Here is a 26103-nt window from a genome sequence, read left to right as displayed (position 1 = left end):
CTCCCATCACTCTCCTTTTTTTTTTTTTTTTTTTTTACGCTGTCATTTCTCTGCGCTCTGCAGAGATTTAGAGAAAGTGCACACACACACACTGCACACATGCATGCACACTGTTATCTTTTTTGAATAGCACGCACACACACGCATGCTAGACTGAACAGACGCCGCTTTTCAGGCCAGCCATAATCAGAGAGAGAAGAGCCCATTAACATGTTAAACATGCTGCTCAAAAACAGACTAAATTGATACAGGCAGCACTTTGTCCCTCATCCATTAAAGACCTAAAAAATAAGGAATTCAAAATCAGACCGAGAGAGAGAGAGAAGCAATCTCAAGTCTTGGCTCAGCATAAGGCTGCACTAATAACAGAGCTTGGCACCTAGCTGATAATGCTGCCACAGCTTGACTGCTGGCCACTGGGAACTTCCCAGTAGAAACATGGGCAACAATACACCACTGTAAGTAATTACTGCATTTTACCAAAGCCTATAATCTATTGAGAATGAGGAACATGTACTGCTGAAGGGAGCTGAATCAAACACAGGTTAAAAGAAGACAAAGAGTTCAGACCTGTGGCTGTGGCACCTGCTACATGACTCACAGGCTTCATGATTTGCTTGTCCTGGACTGTGGGCTAAAAGACTAAAGACTGAGTGAGCAAGTTAAGACGGAATTGTATCAGTCTTAACTGCGGTCTTCTCATGAATCCTTTTGAAACTGTTGACAGCAGGCTGGAGTGAGGTTAAGTAATCTGCAGTCCAGTAACATGCATTACTTTATGAAAGTGAATGAAAACAATGTGAACACCATTACTTCAAAATGACCCGGCGGCAGTCTTCCATTCAGTAAGGAGACGAGCCAAACCGTTCTGTCATCGATCTAAATTAATTTAACCAGAGAACGTAAACACAAATATTTTAGGGGCCATAATTAAAACATGACATGGGCTCATTTAAAATCTGATACTGAACAATAAACCAACCCCTCCAGCATGACTTTATACTGTCACACATTTTTGCTTTATCACGTATGTTCTTTGTAAATTACATCCAACAAATGTTCATAATTAGTTACAGCCAAATATAAAAATATAGGGTTTTTAAGACTGATTCCAATGTTTCTGAACTTAAAAATCTGATATTCTGATATATCGGACAATATTTTTTTCTTTCAGAAAAACAAAACATAACCAGAATTTTCTGCCGTATGTTTTGTGTTGTTATGTATTTACTCGCTAACGCTCTGCCCAGCTCTGCTCAGATCAGCTTCTTGTTACCTTTCTGGCATTCATATCACAGGTCGTGAATAGGGAAGCTGCAGAGTGCCCTCTTGTGGACAAACTATGCAATGACATCACAGATAACATGGTCGAAGGGTGTTTCTCTCGTCTTTTTTTGCTTTTTTCATTTTCATTTAGTGGTTGTTGTAAATGCCAATACCAAGATCTAAGATATTATGATTCACACAGAGATCCTTTTCAGATAAAAGTTAAAATTTCCCATCATTTTCTTATGACATCCACAACTCGAAATTTTGAGTTGATAAGTTGAATTTCAGGTTAGCTCTGCCAATCAGGTTGTTTCCTTGTTACCAAGAAGCAGATGGCACAGATGCATGCACCCTCAAAATCAGGTAGTATCATCAGCATGAGTGAGCTACCAGTGTATAACAAACATGACTTAATCAACACCAGGTTCTTACGCTTTGAATGCCTTCTAGCAAATGATGCCAAATTGTTGGACAGCTGCCGTCTAATGCTTCCAATAACAAGGAATTAACGTACTACCACAGATATTCCTGATTGGGAGAGCTAACTCGAAATTTCGAGTTGCTACCTTGAAATTTTGACTGATTAACTCGAAATTTTAAATACCTTACTCCGAATTTTAGGTTATGGATTGTAATTTTTTTCTGTGGCGGAAACAAGCTTCCAAACTTCCTCGTTAAATGTCTACTTAATCAAGTTATTTTTATTATTATTTTTTTAATTGAATAGCCTAGTGTCATGTTTTTCATTATAACAAAAAAAATCTCTATTTAATTGCTGCCGGTGTAAAATCGAATCAACCACCACAAAATGATCATAATATTATATTATCGAGACACCAAGTAAGTTAATGGCAGCGATTATCACCCAACATTACGTTCATTTAATTTGGTTCAAACATCATATAAATTGTACAGTTTTATTATTACCAAATGCTGAGACACGTTGCTCGTATTTGTTCCCCTTTTTTAACGTGAATTTGCTCTCCTTGTAACGAGACTTAATGCGACTTAGCTCAAGAAAGTTGTTTTTCATCCCAATGCGCGTGTGTTTGTGTGTCTGTTTGTGTGCACTGCTCAGTGAGTGGGTGTGTTTGTTTCCAACACCAGTTATTATCACAGCGCTAATTACCCACGGGAATTGTGGGTAAACAAATCATCCTAAAGAAAAGAAGCCCACAGAGAAGGAGGAAGAGGAGGAGTGGAAAGAAAAGTGTTGGCATAAGGAAACAAAAGAGTGAGGAGTGTGCTTGGGAAAGAGACTTGAAAGGATGTCCTCCAGCCCAGGCATACTGAATTACAGCATAAATCTGATTCAGATCACAGCGTTGCTCTCAGCATGTCAGCAACACCACAGTGTTCCTCAACCACTTCAGATCCGCACACCTGATCCAATTACTCTGTGATGAAAATGTGTGGCTCTTAATTGGATCAGGTGTGTTAGAGGCGCAGCAACAACCACAGCACAGGCTCCTGTTAGGGAGGACTAAATATTCCTTTCCTTCTCTTCTGTCATATTTATATTATTACAATGGTGGATGTTCATATTGAATATGGCCCCATCACACTGAATGTGGCCCTCTTACTGAAAATAAGGTCAATGTGTAACAGTAATGTGATCCAAAAGCCCATGCTTGGGCCTGCTGCAAATGCTCCATTTCAGACAGATTCTAGTTTTGACCCTGCACGATGTCAGCAACAGCAGATATCGCTAATATGGTCATCTCAGGGACACAGGTATGGCTATGAGGAAAGAAGCCCCACACACCTTCTCTTTAAACCTTCTATTTGGAAGTTATAGCCAATCAGAAAAAAGGGAGGATGGCCTTAAAGGGAGAGGTCTAGGGAGCTTGGAAAGAAAAGCATCTGGACTTCTTTAAGTTTCCTTGAAGACGTTTCACCTCTCATCCGAGAAGCTTCTTCACTTCTAAGAGCAATTGGTGGAGAGGCCCAGATTTATGCCCTATGGGAGTGTCCACAAGAGGGTCATGGCCCCCCTATTGATCCGCTACTTAATCACATGAGCCAAGGTGTGAAAAGGGTTGTGGGTCCCAATCAGCTAGGGTTTCCCTAATCAAGGTTTCGGGTGAACCCACTGGAAAACCTAGCCCCACCCTATCATGTGATTTACTGAGGTCAAATGGCCCAGGATGTGAGTGGGTGTTAAGGCGTCTGGGAAGCTTTATGGGACACTCCCATAGGGCTTAAATCTGGGACTCTCCACCAATTGCTCTTAGAACTAAAGAAGCTTCTCAGATGAGAGGTGAAACATCTTCAAGGAAACTTAAAGAAGTCCAGATGCTTTTCTTTCCAAGCTCCTTAGACTACGATGAGCAAGATGACTGAGAACCTTCACAGACATACCTGAGAGGCTACCAGGGGTAGGCAACTCCAGGCCTCGAGTGCCGGTGTCCTGCAGGTTTTAGATCTCACCCTGGGTCAACACACCTGAATCAAATGATTAGTTCATTAACAGGCCTCTGGAGAACTTCAAGACATGTTGAGGAGGTCATTTAGCAATTTGGATCAGCTGTGTTGGATAAAGGACACAGCTAAAACCTGCAGGACACCAGCACTCGAGGCCTGGAGTTGCCTATCCTTGGGCTAGACCAAGGCCCAGGCCTAGCATAGAATAAATCAGGATTTTCTACCACTGAACTCTCTGGTGTCTGGAAGAAAAAATATGGAACCGGAAGTGAGAATCATAGGTTATCTGGTTTAACAACTGCAGTCACAGTAAATGGCACTACAACGGCACTTATCATTCTTTACGTTGCATGTTCACCTCTGGTCTTAAACCAGATGACCAATTACAAACTCAGACAGGACTGAAGCTGCATATAACTCAGACAAAATAACACAGATTTAAAGCGAGACAGCTGCTTCAACCAAAGCACAGTAAGGAAAGCACACCATCAAGGCATGAATATATCTGACTATAATTCTATTCATGCACTCCATTAAATTAATATGGCCCTTAAACATATTCCTATGGGGTGAGAGACAATTTTAGCCTTATTTTTGAAGCTGCAACCCTGGCAGTGTTTAATCTTTGAACAAATATGAAAACATAACTCAAACTGGTAAGCAGGCTTACTTGTAATTCTTATGAGGTCAACAAGTGCTTTAATGAGCTTACAAAGATAAGCAGTTCTCTGCGCTGATCTCTCATACCCTACAGGTGCTCGTCAGGTAAAGCCTCTGTACACTCTTGCTCTCTTGAGACCCTCTTAGCAAACTCTGTGGGATCTTCTACAGACAGCATTTTCCAGCAGTATGTTTTAGTTTTAAGGCAGTGCTTGTATAAGTTATAAGTTAACATAACATCACTTGTTAAAGCTCAAATTTGAACATTTAGACACCTAGCAAAATGTGCCTTTTAATCACTGCATTTGGAGACTGAGCAATCCATGATGGGTTGCTCGTGTACAAATTTTAGGTAATTTAATGAAGAGTCATTTCATATTTTTTTGTACATTAGTCTTTAAGGCATAAATAAACCATTTCAACTTGTTCATTTTGACAAAGTAAAATAGTTTAAAATAACATATCTCCCAAAGCCTGGTTCAGCCAAAGGTTTCTTCCTGTTAAAAGGGAGTTTTTCCTTCCCACAGTTGCCAAGTGTTTGCTCATAGGGGTCATCTGATTGTTGGGATTTTGTCTTTATTATTGTAGGGTCCTTGTAGGGACCTTACAATAAAAAGCATCTTGAGGCGACGGTTGTTGTAATTTGGATCTATATAAGCAAAACTTAATTGAATTGAATTATACTGAAATGCAACATGTGGCTTCGGGTGTTGATGTTTTCTAGTTTGGTTCTGTTTGTCTAATCATCCTTAGGATCCCTCCATCACAGAGCTATCCATTTTCTCAGAATCTAATTCACACATGTTGAACATGGTCTGCAAAATTGTCTCCAAGTTGATAAAAAATATTTCTTGTCCTTGACCCAGGGGTGTTTTGAGTTTCTTTAGATTTCTCTATGCCTCCATCTTAGTGATGTGAGTTTCTGCAAAAAGGTGCAGATTCACTGGAGAAAGGTTGAAAAACTGCCACAAGTACTGCATATCACTCATTTCTGAAACATCAGCCGTGGACAGTATGTTTCTCTAAACGTTCAAACCTGCTATTAGAGTGTGAAGCCTGTCCTGTGGTACTTCAGTGTCATGATTCACAGAGTGGTGTCTTTGAAGAGGCTCCACAGCTCCACGGTAACTAATTTATTCTCTAGTTACCAGAAAATGTGTGCGTGTGTCATGACTCACATGGCTAACATTTATTCTCTCTGCCACTCCTCTTCCTTCTCATCTCTCTCTGGATGTAGACATCACAGGACTCACTCTGTCTGAGTGCTGTACCAACTGCGTTTTGAATGGAAGCGCACGCCTACGTACACAGGCGTGTGTCAGATACACAGACATGAACGTACATACAAAGCACACACACCCCTAGTGTTTGCTTAAAACATCTTGTTCTGAAACATGTCGCAGAGCTGTGCAGAGAAGCTGAAAAGGGAAAAAATATCCTCATTGCAGATACGGATGGAAAAGAACTCTTTTAACAGTGTGCTGAGACAAATAATTACCCAATAGATCCGTCACACAATTAGTAACCAACTATTTTCATACTTGATTGACTTTCTTGTCGACAGCTATGCTCTCCAGATCGACTGGTTGCTTTCAATTGACCTGCCTGTCATTGGTCGGACAATAGTCTGTGAAAGCACCACATCAATGGAGTTAAGGATTAAGTCATTACTTTTGGCAGTGGGAGAGTCAGACTACCTGCAAAGCCATTTTCAGCTGAAAAAAAGAAGCTTTCATATCTAATAATAATTGACTTAAGCTAATGTGAGATTGAGAGAGGTCATCGTCAAAAACCAATTGATTAATAGAGAGTAGAGACAATTACAGATTTTCTTTGGTTGACTTGTCATAATAAAGGCCTGTCAACACAAATGTAGACAAGCAGACGGATATTAGGTAAAAGCTGAAACAAGGCACACAAGAAAGCTAGTTATCAAAACAGCAAATAACCAGAAACCACACAAACACTAAAGAGACCAAAAGACTCAAACGTGATTCTCAAATGACAACAGAGCTAAATAATTTCACAAAAATCACAAAAACTCACCATCAATAGAACAACAATGAAATCAAGAGGACACGAGATTTAAGAAATAAAAAAGAACCAAAAGTTCAACATCACCAAACCCCAGCGTGAGAACACGACTACAACCCTCACGGTTTTAGTTTCAAGCAAAAGAATGATATGATATTTATATGTTCTTAAATAATAAATATTCTATGCCTTTCTGAGCATATCCAAATATTTTGCAAACAATCTTTAAAAAAATTATTGATCAGTAATGAAATAATCATTACTTACAGCTCAGTGAAATAATACAAGATTCATCTCTGCAGCAGTTGCTGATTTGAAGTCTTTTGCATTAAACACAGGCTCTTCCTTCACATACTTGCCCCTCACTACTTCCCTGATCTCTTTCTCTCTACACACGCCTGAAATCTTTGCTCCTGTGACACTAGGAATCCGTCCTTTTTCCTTTTCAGCTTGGAGACCATTAGAGAAAGCCTTTTTTAGACTTCTCTCCTATGCATTGGGAGCCTCTCCTTCTCGACATCTGAAATGTCAAAACCCGTCAGTTTTACTGTGTTCCTGATTTTACTTTATTTTATTTTTACAGCGCTACTTTTTTTAATGTAACATGTTTTAAATCATATGTCATTAATTTGTTTTTCTTCCCTACATAACTATATTTTATCATGTAATGCTACTTTTGTTAAATGCTATAATCTTTATTATTATATGTTATTAGTCAGCTTAGGAATCTCAAAAGGCAGTTTTATAAATTGCACGTGTATACAAAGCTTTTGATAAACTAAAGAAGAGTCAAAGATTAGATTTATGGAGTTTAATTTTTAAAGTAGCACACTGACTGTATTCCAGCTGTTCACTTATTTTATATATGGTGTAGTTTCCTTATCACAAACAACAGTTATTACACTTTATTATTATCTTGTTTTTTGTTTCAATATATTGTTTTAGTCTCTTTTACTGTGTGGAGGGTATATCACAGAGGTAAGATAAAGGAAAATCAATACAGTTACTGCAATAAAAACATAACTTTTAATGTTTCATGACTAATAAACGTGTCCGTTAAGGCCTCATCAGGAAAGGTGTGATGACAAATTTTTCAGTTTCAGTTCATTTTTATTTTGGTAAACTAAAATGCTTTCTCACATTGAGTTTTAGTTTTAACTATAATAAACTTGTCATGAACTGCTGTGTATGATGACCATTAGCTATAGTATATAATGTGTAGAATTAGTATGTATACTGAATATCGTGTGATATGGATCTGAGAAAAGTGTATCACATATTACAATGTTTGTGTATATAATAGCAGAATGCCTCTGTTGTAAAAAGTGAATGATTTTATTGGGGCATTAATGGCTTTTATACTTGCAAACTGATATTATTCAAAGCCAAACAAATGGCCTGTCCCAAAACCAGTCCACCTTAATGTATTACATTTACATTTTTATTCACTGAGCTCTTTTATTTTAGTTGACCTTTTTGTATTTTCTATTTAATTATGCTTTCTCTTTTGTACAATTTCTACCTTACTAGCCCCTTATTTAATTTACTAATTTATATAAGTATTTTATTATTATTTAAGTTATATTAGGCTAGTTTCAGTATTTTGTTTCTGTGTTTTTGTTTAAAAATGCTCCTAATCATCTATTTTTTTAAAACAGGTTTATTAAATACTAGAGATGGCACGATACCACTTTTTTATGTCCGATACCGATATCATAAATTTTAATATCTGCCGATACCGATATGAATCCGATATAGTGTGTTTTTTAATCAATAAAACTGGTTTTTTTTAATATCTTGCTGCATTTTGTATAAGTTCATCCTCAAGTTTAAATAAACAACAACACTAAAGCTATTCTGTTATACCTGCATGCAAAAAATACACTGCGCCCGAAATATTTCATAGTTCAGCAACACTGATCAATCTAATAAACTTAAACCTACTCCATCCTCCCTATTCTGGTATTTTAAAGAGTACTTAGCAGAAATATTAAGCAACCTAACTAATAGGGTTGCAAACTCCCAACAAAAAAAAAAATAGGGAACCACCCCCACCCTCCACCTCATGATGCTTAATCGATGTAATCAACTTTAATTTGATGCAGGGTGAAAAAAATGCACAAAAATAAATTATTTTTCAAGAATAATTAAATAGATTCAACATCTTTCTTCAACAGAATTGCAGAATTCACAGATGGTACCTTCCCAAAGGAAAAAGTACTATAGCTTACTAGGGTATATTAGACTTAACAGTTACTATATACAGTAATGGACTTCTATACATTTTACATCAGATTAAAACTTTGGGTGTAAGATTCAGATAATTATTTATTAAAAGCTAGACATTTTAAATGAGAATAAGAAAGAAAAGTATGTCTTTGTGCCCCTTTTCCTGTTCACGCCCTATCGGCCCCCTGGCTAAACTTTGCTAGATCCGCCCCTGCACAGTTACCAGCCGTCAGCTACGTGAAAAGGATCCTGGTGTAGAAAGTAATATTAAATAAATTCTAACAACAGCTTATCAAGTTTAAACGTGCTGCTGTTGTTCAGCTGCTGGTTTCCTCTTTCTGGTGCAAAGTGGGCCAAAAACAAAGAAGAGAGACGGACTCACGACAGAAAAGCCGATCAGCTGATCATTAAGCAGTTTCACGATTGAAGTAGCGGCAGGAAGGGGAGGGAGAGAGAGAGGCAGTCGCTCCATATATCGGTTGTTAAGCTTAACGTGGGTACGCTTTACAAACATTCAGAGATGAACTTACACACTTGCTTTACTTCTCTCTGGGATAACTTCCTCGGAGATGAAATGCTGGTTTGGTAGCGAGGCTACAAATACACGCAGCCGCTCTATCACGTGAGGCATACTGCTCCGACGTGCTACGGTTATGAGCCGAGTTACGCCGTGTCGCAAGTTTTGTGAGGTGCTTTTTTGATATTTAATGGATCGGATTACATTTTTTATTTCTCGCCGATATCCGATCCAGTAATTTAGGTCAGTATCGGACCGATACCGATACGTAATATCGGATCGGTCCATCTCTATTAAATACCATTGTCCTTTTCTTTTAAGGTAATTTATATATTGGTACGCCAATATGTTTCTATCACCTAGTGATACCTGAACAGAAAGGTGACTGAAAAAATAAGAGGGGTGTATAAAGTCAAAGCTGGAAGAGTAGCAACAAGATGGTGTGTAAGCTCACAGGGGACTCCCAAACAAGCAGACCAGGGCTCTAAGGTCGATTCACTGAGACTTCACTGCATGAAGGACTACATTTGCATTTCTAATCTTTGATGGTGGACAGTCAGCAAAATACAGATTGAAAAAAAAGGAGAAAAAAGGAGCTTTCAGGGACAGTTGTCAAGATACACACACCTAATGCCAACACCTACACAAACCTAGCATACAGAGGCCCTTTATTAAATACATCTGTTTGTTAATGCAAATACCTAATCATCCAATCACATGGCAACAACACGGTGCATTTAGGCTTGTAGGCGTGGTTAAGAGATTCTGTTTAAGTTCAAACCGACCATCAGAATTGAGAAGAGGTGCCAGAGGTCAGAGGAAAATGGCCAGACTGCTTTAGACATGGGTACAGCAGCGGAAGACCACACTGGGTATCAATCTTGTCAGCTAAGAACAGGAGATTGAAGGTACAATTCACAAGAGCTAACCAAAATTGCACCAAAAAACCTTAGAAAAACTTTTTCCACTCTGACGATGAGTTCGGTGTACTCAAATCGTCTCCACAGTCACCAGATCAATCCAACAGAGCACATTTGGGATCAGGTTGACAAATCTCCAGCAACGTGTGATCGTGTCATGGCAACATGGAGCAAAATTTCAGAGGAATGTTTCCAGGACATTGTTGAATATATGCAACAAAGAATTAAGGCAGCTTGAAGATAAAAAGGGGGTTCAACCTGGCCCTATCAAGGTGTAACTAATAAAATGGCTGGCAAATGTATTTAAAGTCATCAACTTACCATGTCTACAAAACGTCCTTACAGGCCTGTTGGTAAAATGTATGAAAATATTCACCTTTGAAAAATGTTTCTGTTTTGTTTGCTGTGTGTCACAACAGGTATTATCAACAGGAAATAACGTTCAAAGCTGTCCCTAATGTAATATTGCCTGTCTTTTTTCTCATCCATATACAGCAGCGGTAGAAGAACACAGTGTGGCGGTAATAGCGGTGTGATGCAGGAAATGTGCAATGATTTTGCAAAAAAAAGAAAAAAAAAGAAAAAACAAGGCAAAAACTCAATTTCCTCTTTCACCTCTCAGCCGACATCTTCACACCTACACCTACCCAACACCCCTGATACGTCCGCGCACACACAACATACCGATGCGTGGAATATTCACCCTTCTGCGCAGGGACGCACTCTTTTACCACTCTCGTCCTCATTCACACGCAAACACACACAGTCCCAAACTCATCAGCACTTTTTTTCCACTTCCCCCAGCATGCTCCATAATTATCACATAGCAGCTCATTGCACACTGTGCCATCTGTTAGCTGAGCGCACGCACTCCCAAACCCACACACATACGTGCACAACCACACAGCCGCCAGATGCTGGTTATCTGGGATTAATAAGAGCTACCATGTATAACTAAGTTTGCAGCATATCATTAACAATTTGCAATAAGAGGATAAAAAACACACCAAGAGCAGAGCAGCATACATCCAGGAAGAAGCTGCAAAGAAAATGCACTATACCAGGAATAATGTCAATTTCTGAGGATGATGTAATCTACATACACAGCTTGGATACTGAAAGCAATTTGGGAAAAAGAAATGTTTCCTTTTTTTTGTCTTTTCTGACATTTAAAGAGTAAAAAAACCCACGCAACCCTGAAATGCACATTATTACATTTTACATCTCATATTTTTTGAGATTTGGAGAAGAAAATTCAGTTTCATTTACAATTGAGAACTGTGAGTGATGACATGTCAGAAGAAAATGTGTTAAAATTGATTACATTACTTCACATTTCTTCAAAAATGTCCTTTTCCTTGTTTTCAGTGACAAATGAGACACATTTATTCAGGGATTTGAATGCATAATGTAGGCTGTGAAGTCGTGTGAATCGTTCTGGCACTTTTAATTCCGAATATGAAAGTCGAGATCGATGGAATTATTTTTCCATCTGCAGGAACCTGAACTGGACTCCTGTTTAGTTTAGTCCATCACACTGCACACACACACTGATGCTTAATGGGTCACAAAATAAATGTTATTTAAACTATATCGGATAAGAGACTAGAAATCTTTAAATATACTCAAAAAGAAACACATCCTGTAGAAACTGTGGCTTTTTCAAGCTATTTAGACAAGCAAATATTTTATTTTTTTGGCATTCTGTCACATGAAATCATGTAAAAGGTTATATTTACGTAACCTTCAGATTTACAAAATCGGAATCAGGAGTTTTATATTAGGTGCCAGTGATTAGATCCTCCTTAATGACCGTCATCTGGAGCCTGTTTCATCTGGGGTCTGGTGTTCTGCGTGCTACTGATGTGTCACCACTGGAAAGATCTAAGAACTGTTAGGCCTCTTGGCGCGCATCAATCAAATCAAATGAAATCTATTTTCTATTCAATTTATTTAAATTCTACAATCAGAATAGAGATGGCAAAATGGTAGGTAAGCAAAACTAAGGCTACGTTGACACTGCAGGTCTTAACGCTCAATTCCGATTTTTTGATCAAATCTGATTTTTTTGTCTGCTTGTTCACACTACAAATAAAATGCGACAACAAACGCGCTCTAGTGTGAACGCTCAAAGCGGCCCGCATGCGCAAAAGAAGACGTCACACACAACGCGCTCTGTTTAGACCCAGAGCAAACAGTATTGTTTGACTGATGGCCTTTAATATAAAGACTTCGGACTTTACGTTTCCCAATTTTTGCTTTAAGTTATTTTGTTATTTACATAATAATGTAAATAACCTAATAATGATCCTTATTGCTGTTTTAGAGGAGCGGTGCTTCAAAGGATAGTTGCAGATTTCTGTCAGAATCTGCAGATTATACAGTACAAATAAAATGTTCACGTTGTCTTCCCAACAGTTTCACTGGATGGCCAGGAAGCGTTCGCGATGTCTTCTCGGGCGCTTCTCCGGCGCTGATAATTGGCGTCTGTCTTGTGTCAGTGACGTAAAAGACGGATTTAATGCGACATGACCGTTCAAACAGCAGTCGCTTTCTAAAACATCGGATACGTGTCGGTTCAGTACCACATACGAAAGTGACCCAGATCGGATTTGAAAATATCGGATTTGTGCCGTTCACACTGTCATACCATGATCGGATATGGGTCGCATGGGGTCAAAAAAATCGGATTTGATGCGCTTTCGCCTGCAGTGTGAACGTAGCCTAACATTTTCTAAAAAGAAAAAAAAAACTATGCAAAAGTCTAGAGCAGGGATGACAACCTCATTTTTACATTCAGTCCACTTTGATGATAAGTGGGCCAGTCCAGTGAAACTATATGATTAAATGTGTGTTACAGACAACGTTCTGGTAGATCATTGCTCAGACTGTTATGTAATTATGAATTTAGTATATAACCTTTTCATTAAATTACAGAAAATGTCCTTGTACTGTGCTGTAGTACGGATGGCAGTGGGTGGTGTGGGTCTTTATCGATAGGAAAATACAGTTAAAAGTTCAATGATAATGTTTGCTACCTAGCTTCAACATTAACATTACTGTTTTATTATTAGCCACTGCTGTTATCTTAATGATACCTTAACAGATGGCCGATGTGATTGTGGAATAATTGCTTATAGTGAAATAGCTAATGTTAACACGTGTGCCTGACAGGCTGATGTTTGTGATAACAGTTTAATACTTCAATGTCATTGAAATAGGAGATTTACTGACCTCTTTGAATTCCTCGTAAAGTGTTGTTTAGTGTTGTGAATGTCACCTAATAACATTAAAAAAGTTAGCTGTTCGTGTTTGTGTTCAGCTGTTAGTGAGGTCAGGTGTGCCTGTCTGCAGCACTGCTCTATGAGGTTGTGTTGACTGGAAGAAGCGAAGACGGCTCTGTTGGTATCAGTTCTGTTTGCTGGTAAGTATCTAAAGCACAGGTATGGAACTCCAGGTCTCGAGGGCCGGTGTCCTGCAGGTTTTAGATGTGTCCTTGATCCAACACAGCTGATTTAAATGGCTAAATTACCTCCTCAACATGTCTTGAAGTTCTCCAGAAACTAATCATTTGATTCAGGTGAGTCTAAACAGGGTGAGATCTAAAACCTGCAGGACACCGGCCCTCGAGGCCTGGAGTTCGACACCCCTGATCTAAAGCGACAGTTTTTAGTATCAGTTAGTATCTGACGATCTTTCTTTTTTGACAACCCTACAAACATCAAAGATCTTTTGCACTGGGCACATTATTTGCTGTGTTCACAGTAACGATACTCATGTTTGGCAGAGACCAAAGACAGCTTTGTTAAGAGAAGACTCTTATACCACTTGTCAAGCGTGGTAGTGGAAATGTTACACTTCACTTTTGCTTTGCTTTATTATGGCCTGACCAGATCCCAGCCATTACCTAAGCTGTGGACTTTCTATCATATTAAAGAGGTAATGTGCGGCCATCCGTCTAAAAACTTAAGTTGAACTAGAGGTGGTCCTTGTAACAAGATAACGACCTTAAGAGCATCAACAAGTCTACTAAGAAATGTCTAAAAAAACTGGATGGTTACTGAATAGCTCATAGTTAAACATTAAATTGTTGTGGAGTATTTAATACAGGCTTTATATGGAAGAAACAAGAAGGCATCCTTGGAAAAAAAGGAATTTAGGGAAGCACATAAGTCTTATGTCAAAGATGTACTTAAATTCTCCATATGTCGATATTAGAGGTCAACCAATATATTGGCCCCGCTGATATTAGCTATTTGCCAATATCAGTATTTGCCGGTATATCAGTATTGGCATTTATAGCAGATGATAAATTAAAGTGTAAAAAGTAACAAAGAGCAGGGAGAAACACCCTTCAACCATGTCATGAGTGTGGAAGTTGCATAATTTGTCGGCTTCCCCATCACTGTGACAAAAACAACCGACTGACCTGAGCAGAGTTGGTCAGAGAGTAAGGGGGTAACCCACAAGTTGTGACAATAGATTAATATTATATTGATAATATTCTCAATAAGGATTCATAGAAAAGTACACATAACAGATGTTTGGGAAATCTGTTTATGTTTTGTGCGTTGGAAAGAAAATATCGGCCGATATATCAGAATTTAAAATCACCAAGTATTGGTATCTGTCTTAAAAAAACTTTAATCAATATACTGGTAGAAAAAGCTGATTTTCCTTGTGGTGTTCTTGAAATATATCACCTTTATCTGCAGGCACTGTTTGAAAGGGTTGCTTACATTTTCACACAACTGCGGCTACAAGATAATGTCTTGACACCTGCTAGCAAACACGCTGTAATGTAAAAGTCCTTCCAAGTGCAAAATGCTTTGGACTGCTGGTCTATCTTCAAGTCGTTACAGAACAGACTGCTAACAAGTGCACCATGTCTTCTTGAAGTTGCAGGCACTGGAGTCTGATTTCTATCTAGCCAAGACGGATGAAAGATAAACCAAACTGTGTCCAAAATAAAGCTCTTTGGTTAGTGCGAACCTAAACCAACCAATTACTAAATACATAAAGCTAAACGTCGCTGCTCATGTCCAGAGCAGGATAAAACGAACTGTGATGGCACCCTCGTAACATTTAATGAGTATTTCTACAGGTTGGTTCTTACTACCAGTGCGAGGCACTCCAACAGCCAGGACCTTTGCAGCAACCAATTAAACATCAAGCAGTGCTGACATCACAATAAACCCATCCTGCCGTTTATAATTTATATATTTGTTATCTTGTAGCTGTCTGCACATCAGTCACAGAGCTGGAAAATGATCAAACATGCTCACTTTCCCTCTATGCAGCTTTAGAGGGGATTTATGCTGAGTGTGAGTGTGTGTATGTAGGGGGGGACTCCCCCTCTTCAATTATTTACAGGAAGCCCTCATGCATCTGTGACTTTCAGCGACAGGCTGAGGAAGCCCAGCAGAGCAGCACAGATCTCCGTTCTTTCTCTTCCCGATTACCCCCTTTGTCTACAGGCTTGTTTTTGCTCCTTTTTTTTTTTTAACAACTTTTTCCTCTCGTCCTTTTCCCCCTTCTGCCTAAACATTTTGCCTCCTCCCTCTCCATCCTCTCCCTTTTTCTCTATACATTTTTCATTTGTGTTTTGCACGTCTAGCTCCACAACATTTTACCTCATTTCATTTTGTCTGCAGTCCCCTCCCTTCAGTCTTTTCCTCTGTTTTACCCTTTTCTCCTTCATTTCCAGATTTCTTTCTTATTTAATCAATGTCGTTTCCTCACATTTACATCACATATTTCTATTTTCTCTTGTATTTCTTGCATTCATCTCCTCTCTCCACCTCCTTCTGTCATTTTTTGCGACTTTTACTCTCGTTCCTTTCCCATTTTTCCTTGACTGTCTCGTCCTTTTACTTGCTCTTCATTTTCACCTCTTCTGTCCACATCTGTGTCACCTTCCCTCTCTTTTTTCTGTCTGCAGCCCTTTTCCTCCCTCCTCTTGATCTTTTCCTCATTGTCCTTGCCCTACTTTCTCTCCACTTTCTTTTCTTCTGCCTCACATCCAAGTCTATTCTTTCTTCTCCCCTCTCCTCCTTTCATTTTTTTTTCTGTTATGTACTGGCCTCACCCTTTTTCCTCTCACCTCTCCCTTTCATTTCCCTCCTTTCATCTCTCTTGTTTCTGCCTCTCCTCTCCGCTGCCATCCATTTCTATTCCCCCATCTCCTCCCTCCCTCCCTCTCTCTCTCTCTCTTTCTCCATCACCTCTCCTTACCTCTCTCCTTCTCCCGTCACCTCCTTTCCCCTCCTCCTCAGCTCCTGTCATCTCCAACCAAAAAAAGAAATGAAGGGGAGGAAGCAGGGGTGATGTCACAAGAGGGGACGTCAGTGGAAGAGGTTGAACTTTCTCTGAAGAGTCAGCATGGAAATAATTCATATTCTGCTCAAACATCTTCACGCCGCCACTCTTCTACCTCACTTCCCCTCCATCCTGCTCCGCTCCACTTGCTCTTCACCTCCTCTGCCGTCTCCCTGTCATGTCTTTCTTATTGTTCTCCATGTCTCTTTCTTATTTCAATTATTCGACAAGGTTTTCAGATTTTTCTTTCTTTTTTTTTTTCATTGTCTGAATTTTTTATGTTCAGGAAGGAGATGCTTCTGGAAAGGACGCAGAATCTAACGATTATCAAATAATAAAAGACCGACTGAACGCATACTTGTCTGTAATCAGGCTAATATGCTTCACTGGCATCTATTCAAAGCAATTTATCTCTCTTTTCATCTCTCTCTCTTTCTATCTAATGAAACTGTCTCCAATCTTCTGTCCCACAAAACCTAAAAAATGAGTCTTTCACAATATCTTCTGACATGAAAAAAGCTTTTTGTGCTATTATGCACCGCTGGCTCTGACTCAGTATTCGTCTCTCAATTCCAGTTTATTTTTTAATTGATTTTAAGAATTAATCAGCTGCAGCTCACAACAGTGGGGTTTTTTTTGGGTTTTTTTTCATATTTTAAAGCCAGATTTCAGTAAAGTTCCCCAATGCATGCTGGGTTAGTGATCTTTGCATCTGATTTTTAATCAGTGTACCGTCACACAGAGCAGAAACCAGAGGATCTGTGACGTAGTGGCTCACACAGCTCACGATCCATCACAATTCACAGGTTTTTGTAATGTGTGAAGTGCAGAACGGAAGTGAAAAGTACTGCACAAGCTAATGAGAATCAAAAATCCTTTAATAAGTCAACGGGGCTTACAAACACTCAAATTCAGGACAAAGGAAAGTGTTTTAACACATTTCAGAGCACTGGTCCCAATACAGATGTTAGGTTATGGTAATAGGGAGGCCCTCCAATAAGACCACTCCCTCCACAATCATGACCAATAAGATCATGCTCATCACCATCTAACAGGATATGTGGGATTCAACACATGTGCAAAGTGATATTTAAAGCTATCACATTTTTTTGTATTTTCATGAAGCTCATTCTTTGTACTTATGTGCATGCAGAATTCATAGACACTAAGAATCTTTGCTAAATGATTTCAACTGACTATTGTTCAGTACATTAAGAGTGAGAATTTGGTGAAACTGTAAGTAGTGCGCAAGAAAGTTATGCTGTTAAAACAGAAGATAAAACAGCAAATATGACCTTGAGCTTGACCTCAGTTTGGGTGAGGACCCATGAGATGATTGTTGTGTGAAAGTAAAATATAACTAATACTCTAGGAGGAAAAGCGAATCTTGTGAAAATGGAAAAGTGCCTGTAAAATGACAAACTTGTCCTTGACCTTGAGCACAATTTGAGTCAAGACGCATTGTTGATCACTGTGTGCACGACTGATAAAATTTTGAAACTCTAGGAGGCGTTGTGATTCTTGTGACACAGACAGATGGATAACGGACGCCTAACCACGGCATAAGCTCATGTGTCCTTCGAGCCCAAAACTCCACATTAAGACCAAGGTCCCTGGATACAGTCCAAACAGTCCCTACACCTGGTAACTAAGCAGGGCTGTACAAAAAAATCCCCTCATGTTTCTTCCACACAATACAACGTCAGTGTGGAAGGTGATGATATATGTTTAAAATATCTGTCACATTAGCCGGACAGTGATTCATTTAGTTCATATCCGGCTCTTTTAAAGCCCCAGTTAGTAGCTTTAATTGCCAAGAGGAAAAAACCCTGTAATATTAACTTGTTATCTTTTTAAACTGATTTTTTTCTCCACCAAATTAAACAATTAAGGTGAACGTGACAATTTCTTTAACATTTTATTATTCAAATGTAAAATAAATATATGAAGTTTGAATAAATAATGAAATAACACCTTAAAAACTATCTCTGCTTAATTCCCAAACTATTTTTGAACAGTTTTGAGCAAAGAAATTTACCACTTTAATCAGAGCTAAATTTAACAAACTAATCTCTCAGCTCAGTTTCCCTTTGCAGACAAAGCAAAGCCTTCTGACTTTTTTCAAAGCAATAACATGTCCAGTTCTCAATAATTAAAATCACACAAGAAGTTGTCATTGATAAATTCAGATCCACAAGTAAGCTAAACACTTTCTCCTGAGCATTGCTCCCCAATGCACAAAAAACAGGAAAGCGCCGTAATGCTGGTTGTATTCGGTTAAAGCTCCCTGTGCTGTGCCGCACGCATCAAAGAAGCTGAAACAAAGCATTTCTTGTTGTGTTTGTGTGTGTGTGTCTGTGTGTGTGTGTGTCTGTGTGTGTGCGTGCACTCACCGAGGAGTAAAGGTGACCCTCTCCGTTCATTGCGATGTAGAGACCGGTCTTAACTGATTGGATGGCCACGACTCTCAGACCCACAGGAATTAAGTTAAACAGAGCTGAAGACAAAAGGAGACAAACTCAGTTCATGTGTTTGCGCTTCCTGCACACTTGTTGTGTGTCTCTTGTTGAAATGCAGTGCTCCCAGAACTGCTCAGTTGGTTTGGTCAGCTGGTGAAGGGTGAAGCAGCCTCCACGGTCTCGTGGGGCTGCTTGCAGGGCTTTTAAATTCTGAATTTTACAGAAGAGAGATGCATTCAGAGAAGTGATGGATTTCTTTTCTTCTATCCCAGTGCTCATAGGTGTCTATTAAGATATTTAATATGACTGGATGAGAAATATTATTTGTGTAGCAAAAAAATCATCCATTGTTCGGCTTAACATATAAAAGACTTTGTGACCAAAGTCTTCTTAGAAGCAGGAGAGTAAAAAAGGTTTGTTCAATCTGAATCTGAACACCAGAAAAATAAAGATCAGGTGGAGGACATAAGGATATCTTAACCAAGGACTCTGTGACATTTTAATATGAGCCACTTCTCATTTTTTCCAGAGGCACAGTCCACCTCTCAGCTCCATCAGGTCAGTGTTATTTGAAGAATGGCAGTCAGTGACGGTAAAGAAACAGACGGCTGGTCGCACCCATGTAGCCCGGGGGGCTAGCATCACCGGTGGTTTTGTTCACTTCCTGCAATCACGTAGCATCTTTTATCTTGTTTTCTTTTCTTAAACTGAATAATAGATAAATAATCTAGAATTATAACTCAACAAATACACATAAATTTAAACCAGAATATCAGTAGATGACATTATTTACTTTTTGAGGGGTCAACTAAGGAATTCATTTAGGCAGTTTACAAGAAGAAGAAATAACATTTTTGTGGCTCTCCAATCTCACTGTGCTTTCTAATTATGTTCTTAGCTCTATGACAGTGACTTCAATTTTACCAAAACTGCTTTACAAACATCAGTAAGACAGTAATGGATTCTGCATGCGAGAGAATCAGGATTAAAATTAAATTGATGCAAAAACGGAGCAAATAACCCAATCAGGCCTTGAGTGTCACTTCAGTTAAACAATCACAAGCAGCAAATCTTTCAATTTTAAAATAAACCCGCAAAGACAAAGGCAGGGCGTGAAAAATCACCGATAATATGCTCACGATTTCCATTCTGATATAGTTTTTTAATCTAGATCCTCGGATGTGAAAAGATGAAAATGATCACGCCCGTCGGCAGTTATGACCTTTCAAGGTTGTTAAAATTCTTCTGTCTCTCACTGAGGTCGGCTAAAGTGGTGCCACATTTAACTCGTGTGATCTGCGTGCTGACAGCACCAACACACTAACAGCATCAAGCAAGATTTAAGGTGAACCTTTCTTTCTTTGTGTCCACAGAGGAGAATATTCGGGTGCAAATTTTCAATGTAATTAACAGCTTTGGTTCCTCAGGTCAGCGTAAACTAATTGTGTGTTAGATTAGCTGTAACCTAACATCCACAACATTTTTTTTAACTCATGATGTCTACCCTTGATTTTATTCACCTATACTATTGTACATGTCTAAGTTTCATGAGAGTTTGAAGTCTGTTGTCCATTCCCTCGCCTCCTCTCACCTACCTGAACCTCTCCAGCTGATAAAAAAAAGCATTTTATTAGGTTTTTCATTCTCCGTTGCATTCTGTGAATCCGGATCTAGACTTTACATTATTGTCTTATTGTGCGGATGCTTTCCTCTATCGCTGCCGGTATAATTGTCTCGGGCGTTTGTGACTCCTCTTTTGATTAGCTGCCGCGTCCCACGGCTCGAGCTTAAAGATGTCATCGTTTCATGTTGCGAGTTTGAGGCCCGGCTTCGAAACATCCGCCTCTGAGATTTCTGCCTCCAACAGCAAGTGTGTCTTTCCTACGACAATGTCCCAGATACTCCGGATAATCCACACAGTTCACTGTCAACTGCTGAAAGCTTTTTACGACTGTCAGGCAATGAACACCTATTGATGTGATATGCATCCATCAACCATATACTGTATTTACCCTTAGGTATAGATACTTGCTGATTAACATTTGGATTATTTTTTTCGACAGCTGAAGCCTTTAGAAAGGAAACGAGTGCACACATTATCGCGTAAAAACATAAAAAAACAACCATGACCTAAAATGAAGGTCGCAACAGTGGATGTGCTCTTTTCTTTGTAATCAAAGGCTGATTACACCTGATCAGAGCCCTCATTAATCAAGGTTGCTTAGAAATGGTTGTTGATTTCTCAACCAACATTTACAGTGGAAATATGCCCAAGCACACCTGCGAGCAATCAGACTCGATAGATATCACAGTTAGTCAACCACCATCGTGCTGCACAGCCTTCATTAACATGAAGACATGAGACCAGCTGATCAGAGGTGCTGACAGCTGTCCCTTTAAATGCTGCTGGAAATGTTACTGACCAGTCAAATGGAAAAAAAATAAATAAATAAATTGGAGCTTGGCAACAAGCTTTGTCTCATCTACTTACTGCAGACTCGTTGTGGTAGAAATGTTAAAAAATAAAGTAATTAATGTAGATGTGAGGACATTTGGCAAAATAAATAAAAAAAATAATAATAGTAAATAAGTAGAACACTACCGCAACAGGCGGACCGCAGAGCTCAGGCGGCTCGGCCAATGAGTGAGTGGCACGCCGCAGTGATTACTGATTAGCATTTGATTTTCTCTAAGCCCAGTACATCAGAATATTACAACAAAGCTACATCAGTCAATAAGCTGTCCACCTGCTGCTCCTCCCCCGGGGGGGCTGGGTTGGGCAAAGAGGGTCAGAAAAAGTGAGCCTTAAAAAACAAATAAAATAAACTCTAAGAGCAGCCACTTGTCGCAGAACATTTGGTCAGCTCTAAGAAAATGTCAAATGCCCCAAATGGAGCAATGATAAACACTCTGTTAATGTCTCATTGCTTCTTTCATGACTGCAGCTTCACTCATTGCCACCAGTTAAAAACTGTTCAGGTCAGATCACTGTGACTGAACAGTAAAGCTGAAGAGCATGTTACTAATTCCCCCACAAACTGAGGAACTTCTATTTAACCACTTATAACTACTGTGAAATATTTATGAATGCCTATCTTATCTTTTTTCTCTCTTTCCCACTGGACTCTCCTCTTTAACAGTGGGAAAAAAACACGTGCCCCAACCTTCATATTAGATGAGGGTGGAGAGATTGACACGTCATCTCTAAATACCCAGGCAGCCTAGAGAAACAGTGTCAGTAGTTTTTACACTGCTATGAAATATATTTGGTTTGAAACGCTTCTCTCATTTCTCTCTTATTTACTGTAGATACTGGTTGATGTGCCTTGCGTACATGCATCTGTCAAGAGTGTGCAACTGTCTGTCCAGGAGGCCAATTATTAGCAATGGCTCTGACCTCTATACGACCCAAATGATGCTTAAATGTTAAAAAAGGTGTTTTGCCACCAAGAAACATAAGGGAACATACATGAACTGAGAGCTTTTCTTACGTATCTTAATACATGTTTAATCATTGTGTTAACAATGCTATTTCAATCACGAACGAGAAACTATTTATCATGTAAATGTCTGCAGTTCATGGATAGCCTGAAAAACTCAGAGAGGATGTCACTGAATGTGTATTCAGTCTAATTCCAATTTACTTGTATTGTTTATGCAGCAGCACATGCATGAGATACTTTTAATTAATGTGTGTTTTTGATGATTAATTAGGTTTTACATAAATAAATTCATGCTTTTTCATGCATTGAGGCATGTGTGGCATTCACGATAATTCACGTGCCACCTAAAGTTTAAAGGAAGCTCTTTTTCCAGATAATGTAAATTCTGAAAAAATAAACACATCTGTAGTTTTAGTTGCCATGAGCAGATGTTGTAGGAAAGCAAATAAAATACTAAATTTGGCAATCTGGCCATTACGTTAAAGCAGTTTCCTATAGACGTCTTGCAAAAAAATATCATTCCACATCCTGCTATTAATCTGTAGAATAAAAACTGCAACAAACTTCGTAACATATTGTTGTTAGCGGACTGTGAAAAAGCCTTGTCCACCTTTGACACCGATTTCCACAACAGAAATACACATTTGGGTTGTTTGTACAGTCGTGGTAAAAGGAAAATACACCCTCTGTTAACTTTAAGGTTTTATATATCAGGACATAATAAAAAAAACACATATGTTCTTTAACAAGTCTTAAAATGATTTGAAAACAGTCTCAGATGAACAACAACACATGACATACCTGTTATTATTCATTTAACAAAAGCCAAAATGCAGAAGTAATGTGTGGAAAGTACACCCACTCAGTAGCTAGCTACCTTTAGTAGCAACTTAATCGTAATCATTTCCTGTGTGACCTTTGGTCCGCTCTTCTTTACAACATTGCTTCAGTTCTTTGAGGTTTGCAGGCATTTGTTTATGAAAAGCTCTGTTAAGATCCCACCACAGCTTTATAATCAAGTCAACCTTGATTCTTTTCTGTTGTAGATTTGCTGCTGTGCTTGTGACCATTGTCCTTTTGCATCATCCAATTTGGGGCTTTAGCTGTAGGACAGATGGCCTCACATTTGACTCTAGAATAATCTGGCATACAGAGAAGTTCATGGTCAACTAAATGACTGTAAGGCACCCAAATCCTGTGGTTGCAAAACAAGCCCAAATTATCAGTACGCTACCACCGTGCTTGACGGTTTATATGAGGTGTTTGTGCTGCATTTGGTTTTCCCCAAACGTGGTGCTGTGCATCATGACCAAACAGCTTCACTTTGGTCTGGTCTGTCCAAAGCACATTGTTCCAGAAGTCTTGTGGTTTGTTCAGATGTAATCTTGCAAACCTAATCCATGCTTTCCATGTTCTTTTTAGGGAGAACAGGCTTTCACCTGCAACACTACCAAACAATCCATACATGTTCAGTCTTTTTCTCATTGTGCTGTCATGAGCTTTAACATTTAACACACTAACTAAGGCGTAGACTCGTAGACTCTGAGATGTAGCTCTTGGGATTTTTGCAGTTTCTCTGAGCATTGCATGCTCTGACCTTGGGGTGGATTTGCCAGGACATCCAATCTTGGGAAGACTGTCGGCTATGCTGAATGTTTTCTAGGTTACTGAACAACCTGCTCTCACTGTAGAATGATGAACTTCAAATTGTTTGGAAATGACCTTATAACCCTACCCAGACTGCAACAGTTGCTTCTCTTCCTTGGTATTGTATAAACACACACCCGAATGCATCAGACCAGCAAACTTCCCGAACTTCTGCTTTTATAGAGGTGCTCACACTTGCTGATGATCAGTTAACCAAGTGCATTTGATTAGCAGCACCTGTCTGATACTGACCTTCTTAATTCCTATGGAAGCAGTAAAGGCACACTTAATTATTTTACTTAATTATTTTTGTTGCCATATTATATTATATATTGTATTTATATAGTTTTAAGACCTTCTGAGGAACAGATGATTTTTCATTATGTCCTTATGAATAAAACCTTAGACTTGAAAGAGAGTGTGCTTTCTTTTGACTATGACTGAATATCTCCAGATGTTTTATTCCTTATATACACATGATTGTTTATGATGTCACATATGTGTGTATGTGTGCGTGAGTGTGGGTGTGTAACGTGTCTACTAACAGGAGTTGGTGCTGTCGTCTTTGGTCCCGTCCAGACTTCCATCCTGGCCCATCTGGAGATAGAAGCCCTGCCTGCAGAACAACCTGGTCACTATGCCCTTCAGCTGTGGTTCTACACGCCACAAAACACAGACAAAAGACAGAGAGAGGAAGAGTTGAAAAAACAAGCTGATCTTCAAATCAGAGCATGCCGCACATTGTAAGGACCCGTGCATATCGTTAAGCAACACGAGACAAAACCAAGTGGTGATTAGTGTCCGTTTCAACGCTGACTTATGTAGAAAATTCCTCCTCTGAACTCACATCCTGCGCACATCTCTGAGGACACATTTGTGGCACAGTACAGTTTAAAAAGAAGGACAATGTGACCACATGAAGCCTCCTGCATCCTGAGGGATTTCCTGTGGAGAGACTAGTCAAGCACATCCAATCCATTACAGGATTCTTGGACTAATCCGTCCTTCGTGGTCATTGTTCCACTTGAATAACATTGATAAATTATTTCTGAACCTTTGATGGTAACGTGCAGCCTTAAATAGCTTTGTGTCTACTGTGCTCTGTCATGATTTACCAACATCTTTGTATACAGGTGCTATTCTGTCTGCTCTAATGATTTCTCTTTATCTCAAGCACTTTCCCCCCGCCCATAATATCCATAATATTTTAAAGCTCAGATTCGACTACATCGTACGTAAATACTTAATAACCGTCGCAGATTTTGAAACCTCTGCAATAATTAAAAAGCACATCTAATGTAGCAAACAGAAGGCTGTGCTCTCGGCTATTTCATGTGGCTACAATTAAGCAGAAGCTGCATTTGCCTCTCGCCGTTTGGCTCTGTGCATCCTGTATTCGTACAAGGAACAACTAAAACGAGACAAAATGACAAAAGTGACAGCGGGCCTGAAGGAGAGGGAGGAAACGCACGAAATGACAAAGGACATGGAAAGCAGCTGAGAGACAGACAACAGACTGATTCACTAGACAAAGATCGAGATCGAGAGAGTCACAGATGGACAGAGAGAGACTGACAATCGGACGAAACTCCGACTGGGTCTAGGCATTTAGGCGCTTCTTCGACAGGTACTAACAGTTATTTTCTCTATCATCTCTCCCTCTGCACAACACTCATCCACACAAACACACACACAATGGTTGCAGAAGCTGATTATCTAAAATGACATCTCACAAACATACAGACACACGTACACACACGCACACACGTGACCACGCCCATTCTCCCTGCATAACACACATCGTGACTTCGCAGCTATAAAAGGGGGTGGGAATCCCCTTTGAACATGTATGTGAGAGACAGAGAGGGACTCTGTGGAGGTATACCCTAATGCATAGAGAAGGAAAAAAAAGCTGCGAGTGACCCAGTTAATGAGGACCATGTGTGTGTGAGAGAGGGAGACAGAGAGGGAGAGGGGTGTTTTCCATCTTTGCGTAGAATCCATCTTGTGCAGCAGGGGAGAAGGAGGGAAGAGGAGCCATGACGCTTGTAACCAGCACTTGAACTGCAAAAATTCACAGCACACAACCAAGCACGATATGCGGTGGCGTCTGTAATAAAATCTTAGTTAGAATATAAAGACGGCTATTAAATCACAAGGGAAGGATCGATCGCATTTTATAC

The 26103-nt window shown here is 39.4% G+C and overlaps 1 protein-coding gene across 4 annotated transcripts in view; it reads right to left on the bottom strand.

Annotated features, from left to right (window-relative positions):
* LOC116319214 (fibroblast growth factor 14-like) overlaps positions 1–26103 on the bottom strand; it is a 72727-nt gene that overhangs the window by 11776 nt on the left and 34848 nt on the right. For all 4 annotated transcript variants that reach the window (XM_039606221.1, XM_039606223.1, XM_031738480.2 and 1 more), the window contains exons 2-3: positions 24466–24576; positions 18765–18868 (exon numbers count right to left, since the gene is read on the bottom strand). In XM_039606221.1, coding sequence (XP_039462155.1) covers positions 18765–18868; positions 24466–24576 — 215 coding nt within the window. The remainder of the gene's footprint in view (positions 1–18764; positions 18869–24465; positions 24577–26103) is intronic.

The sequence above is a fragment of the Oreochromis aureus genome, linkage group 23 (genome assembly GCF_013358895.1).
Source record: "Oreochromis aureus strain Israel breed Guangdong linkage group 23, ZZ_aureus, whole genome shotgun sequence".
In the NCBI taxonomy this organism is placed as follows: domain Eukaryota; kingdom Metazoa; phylum Chordata; class Actinopteri; order Cichliformes; family Cichlidae; genus Oreochromis; species Oreochromis aureus.
The sequence above is the reverse complement of the archived record's forward strand: the minus strand, read 5'-3'. Positions and strand labels throughout refer to the sequence as shown.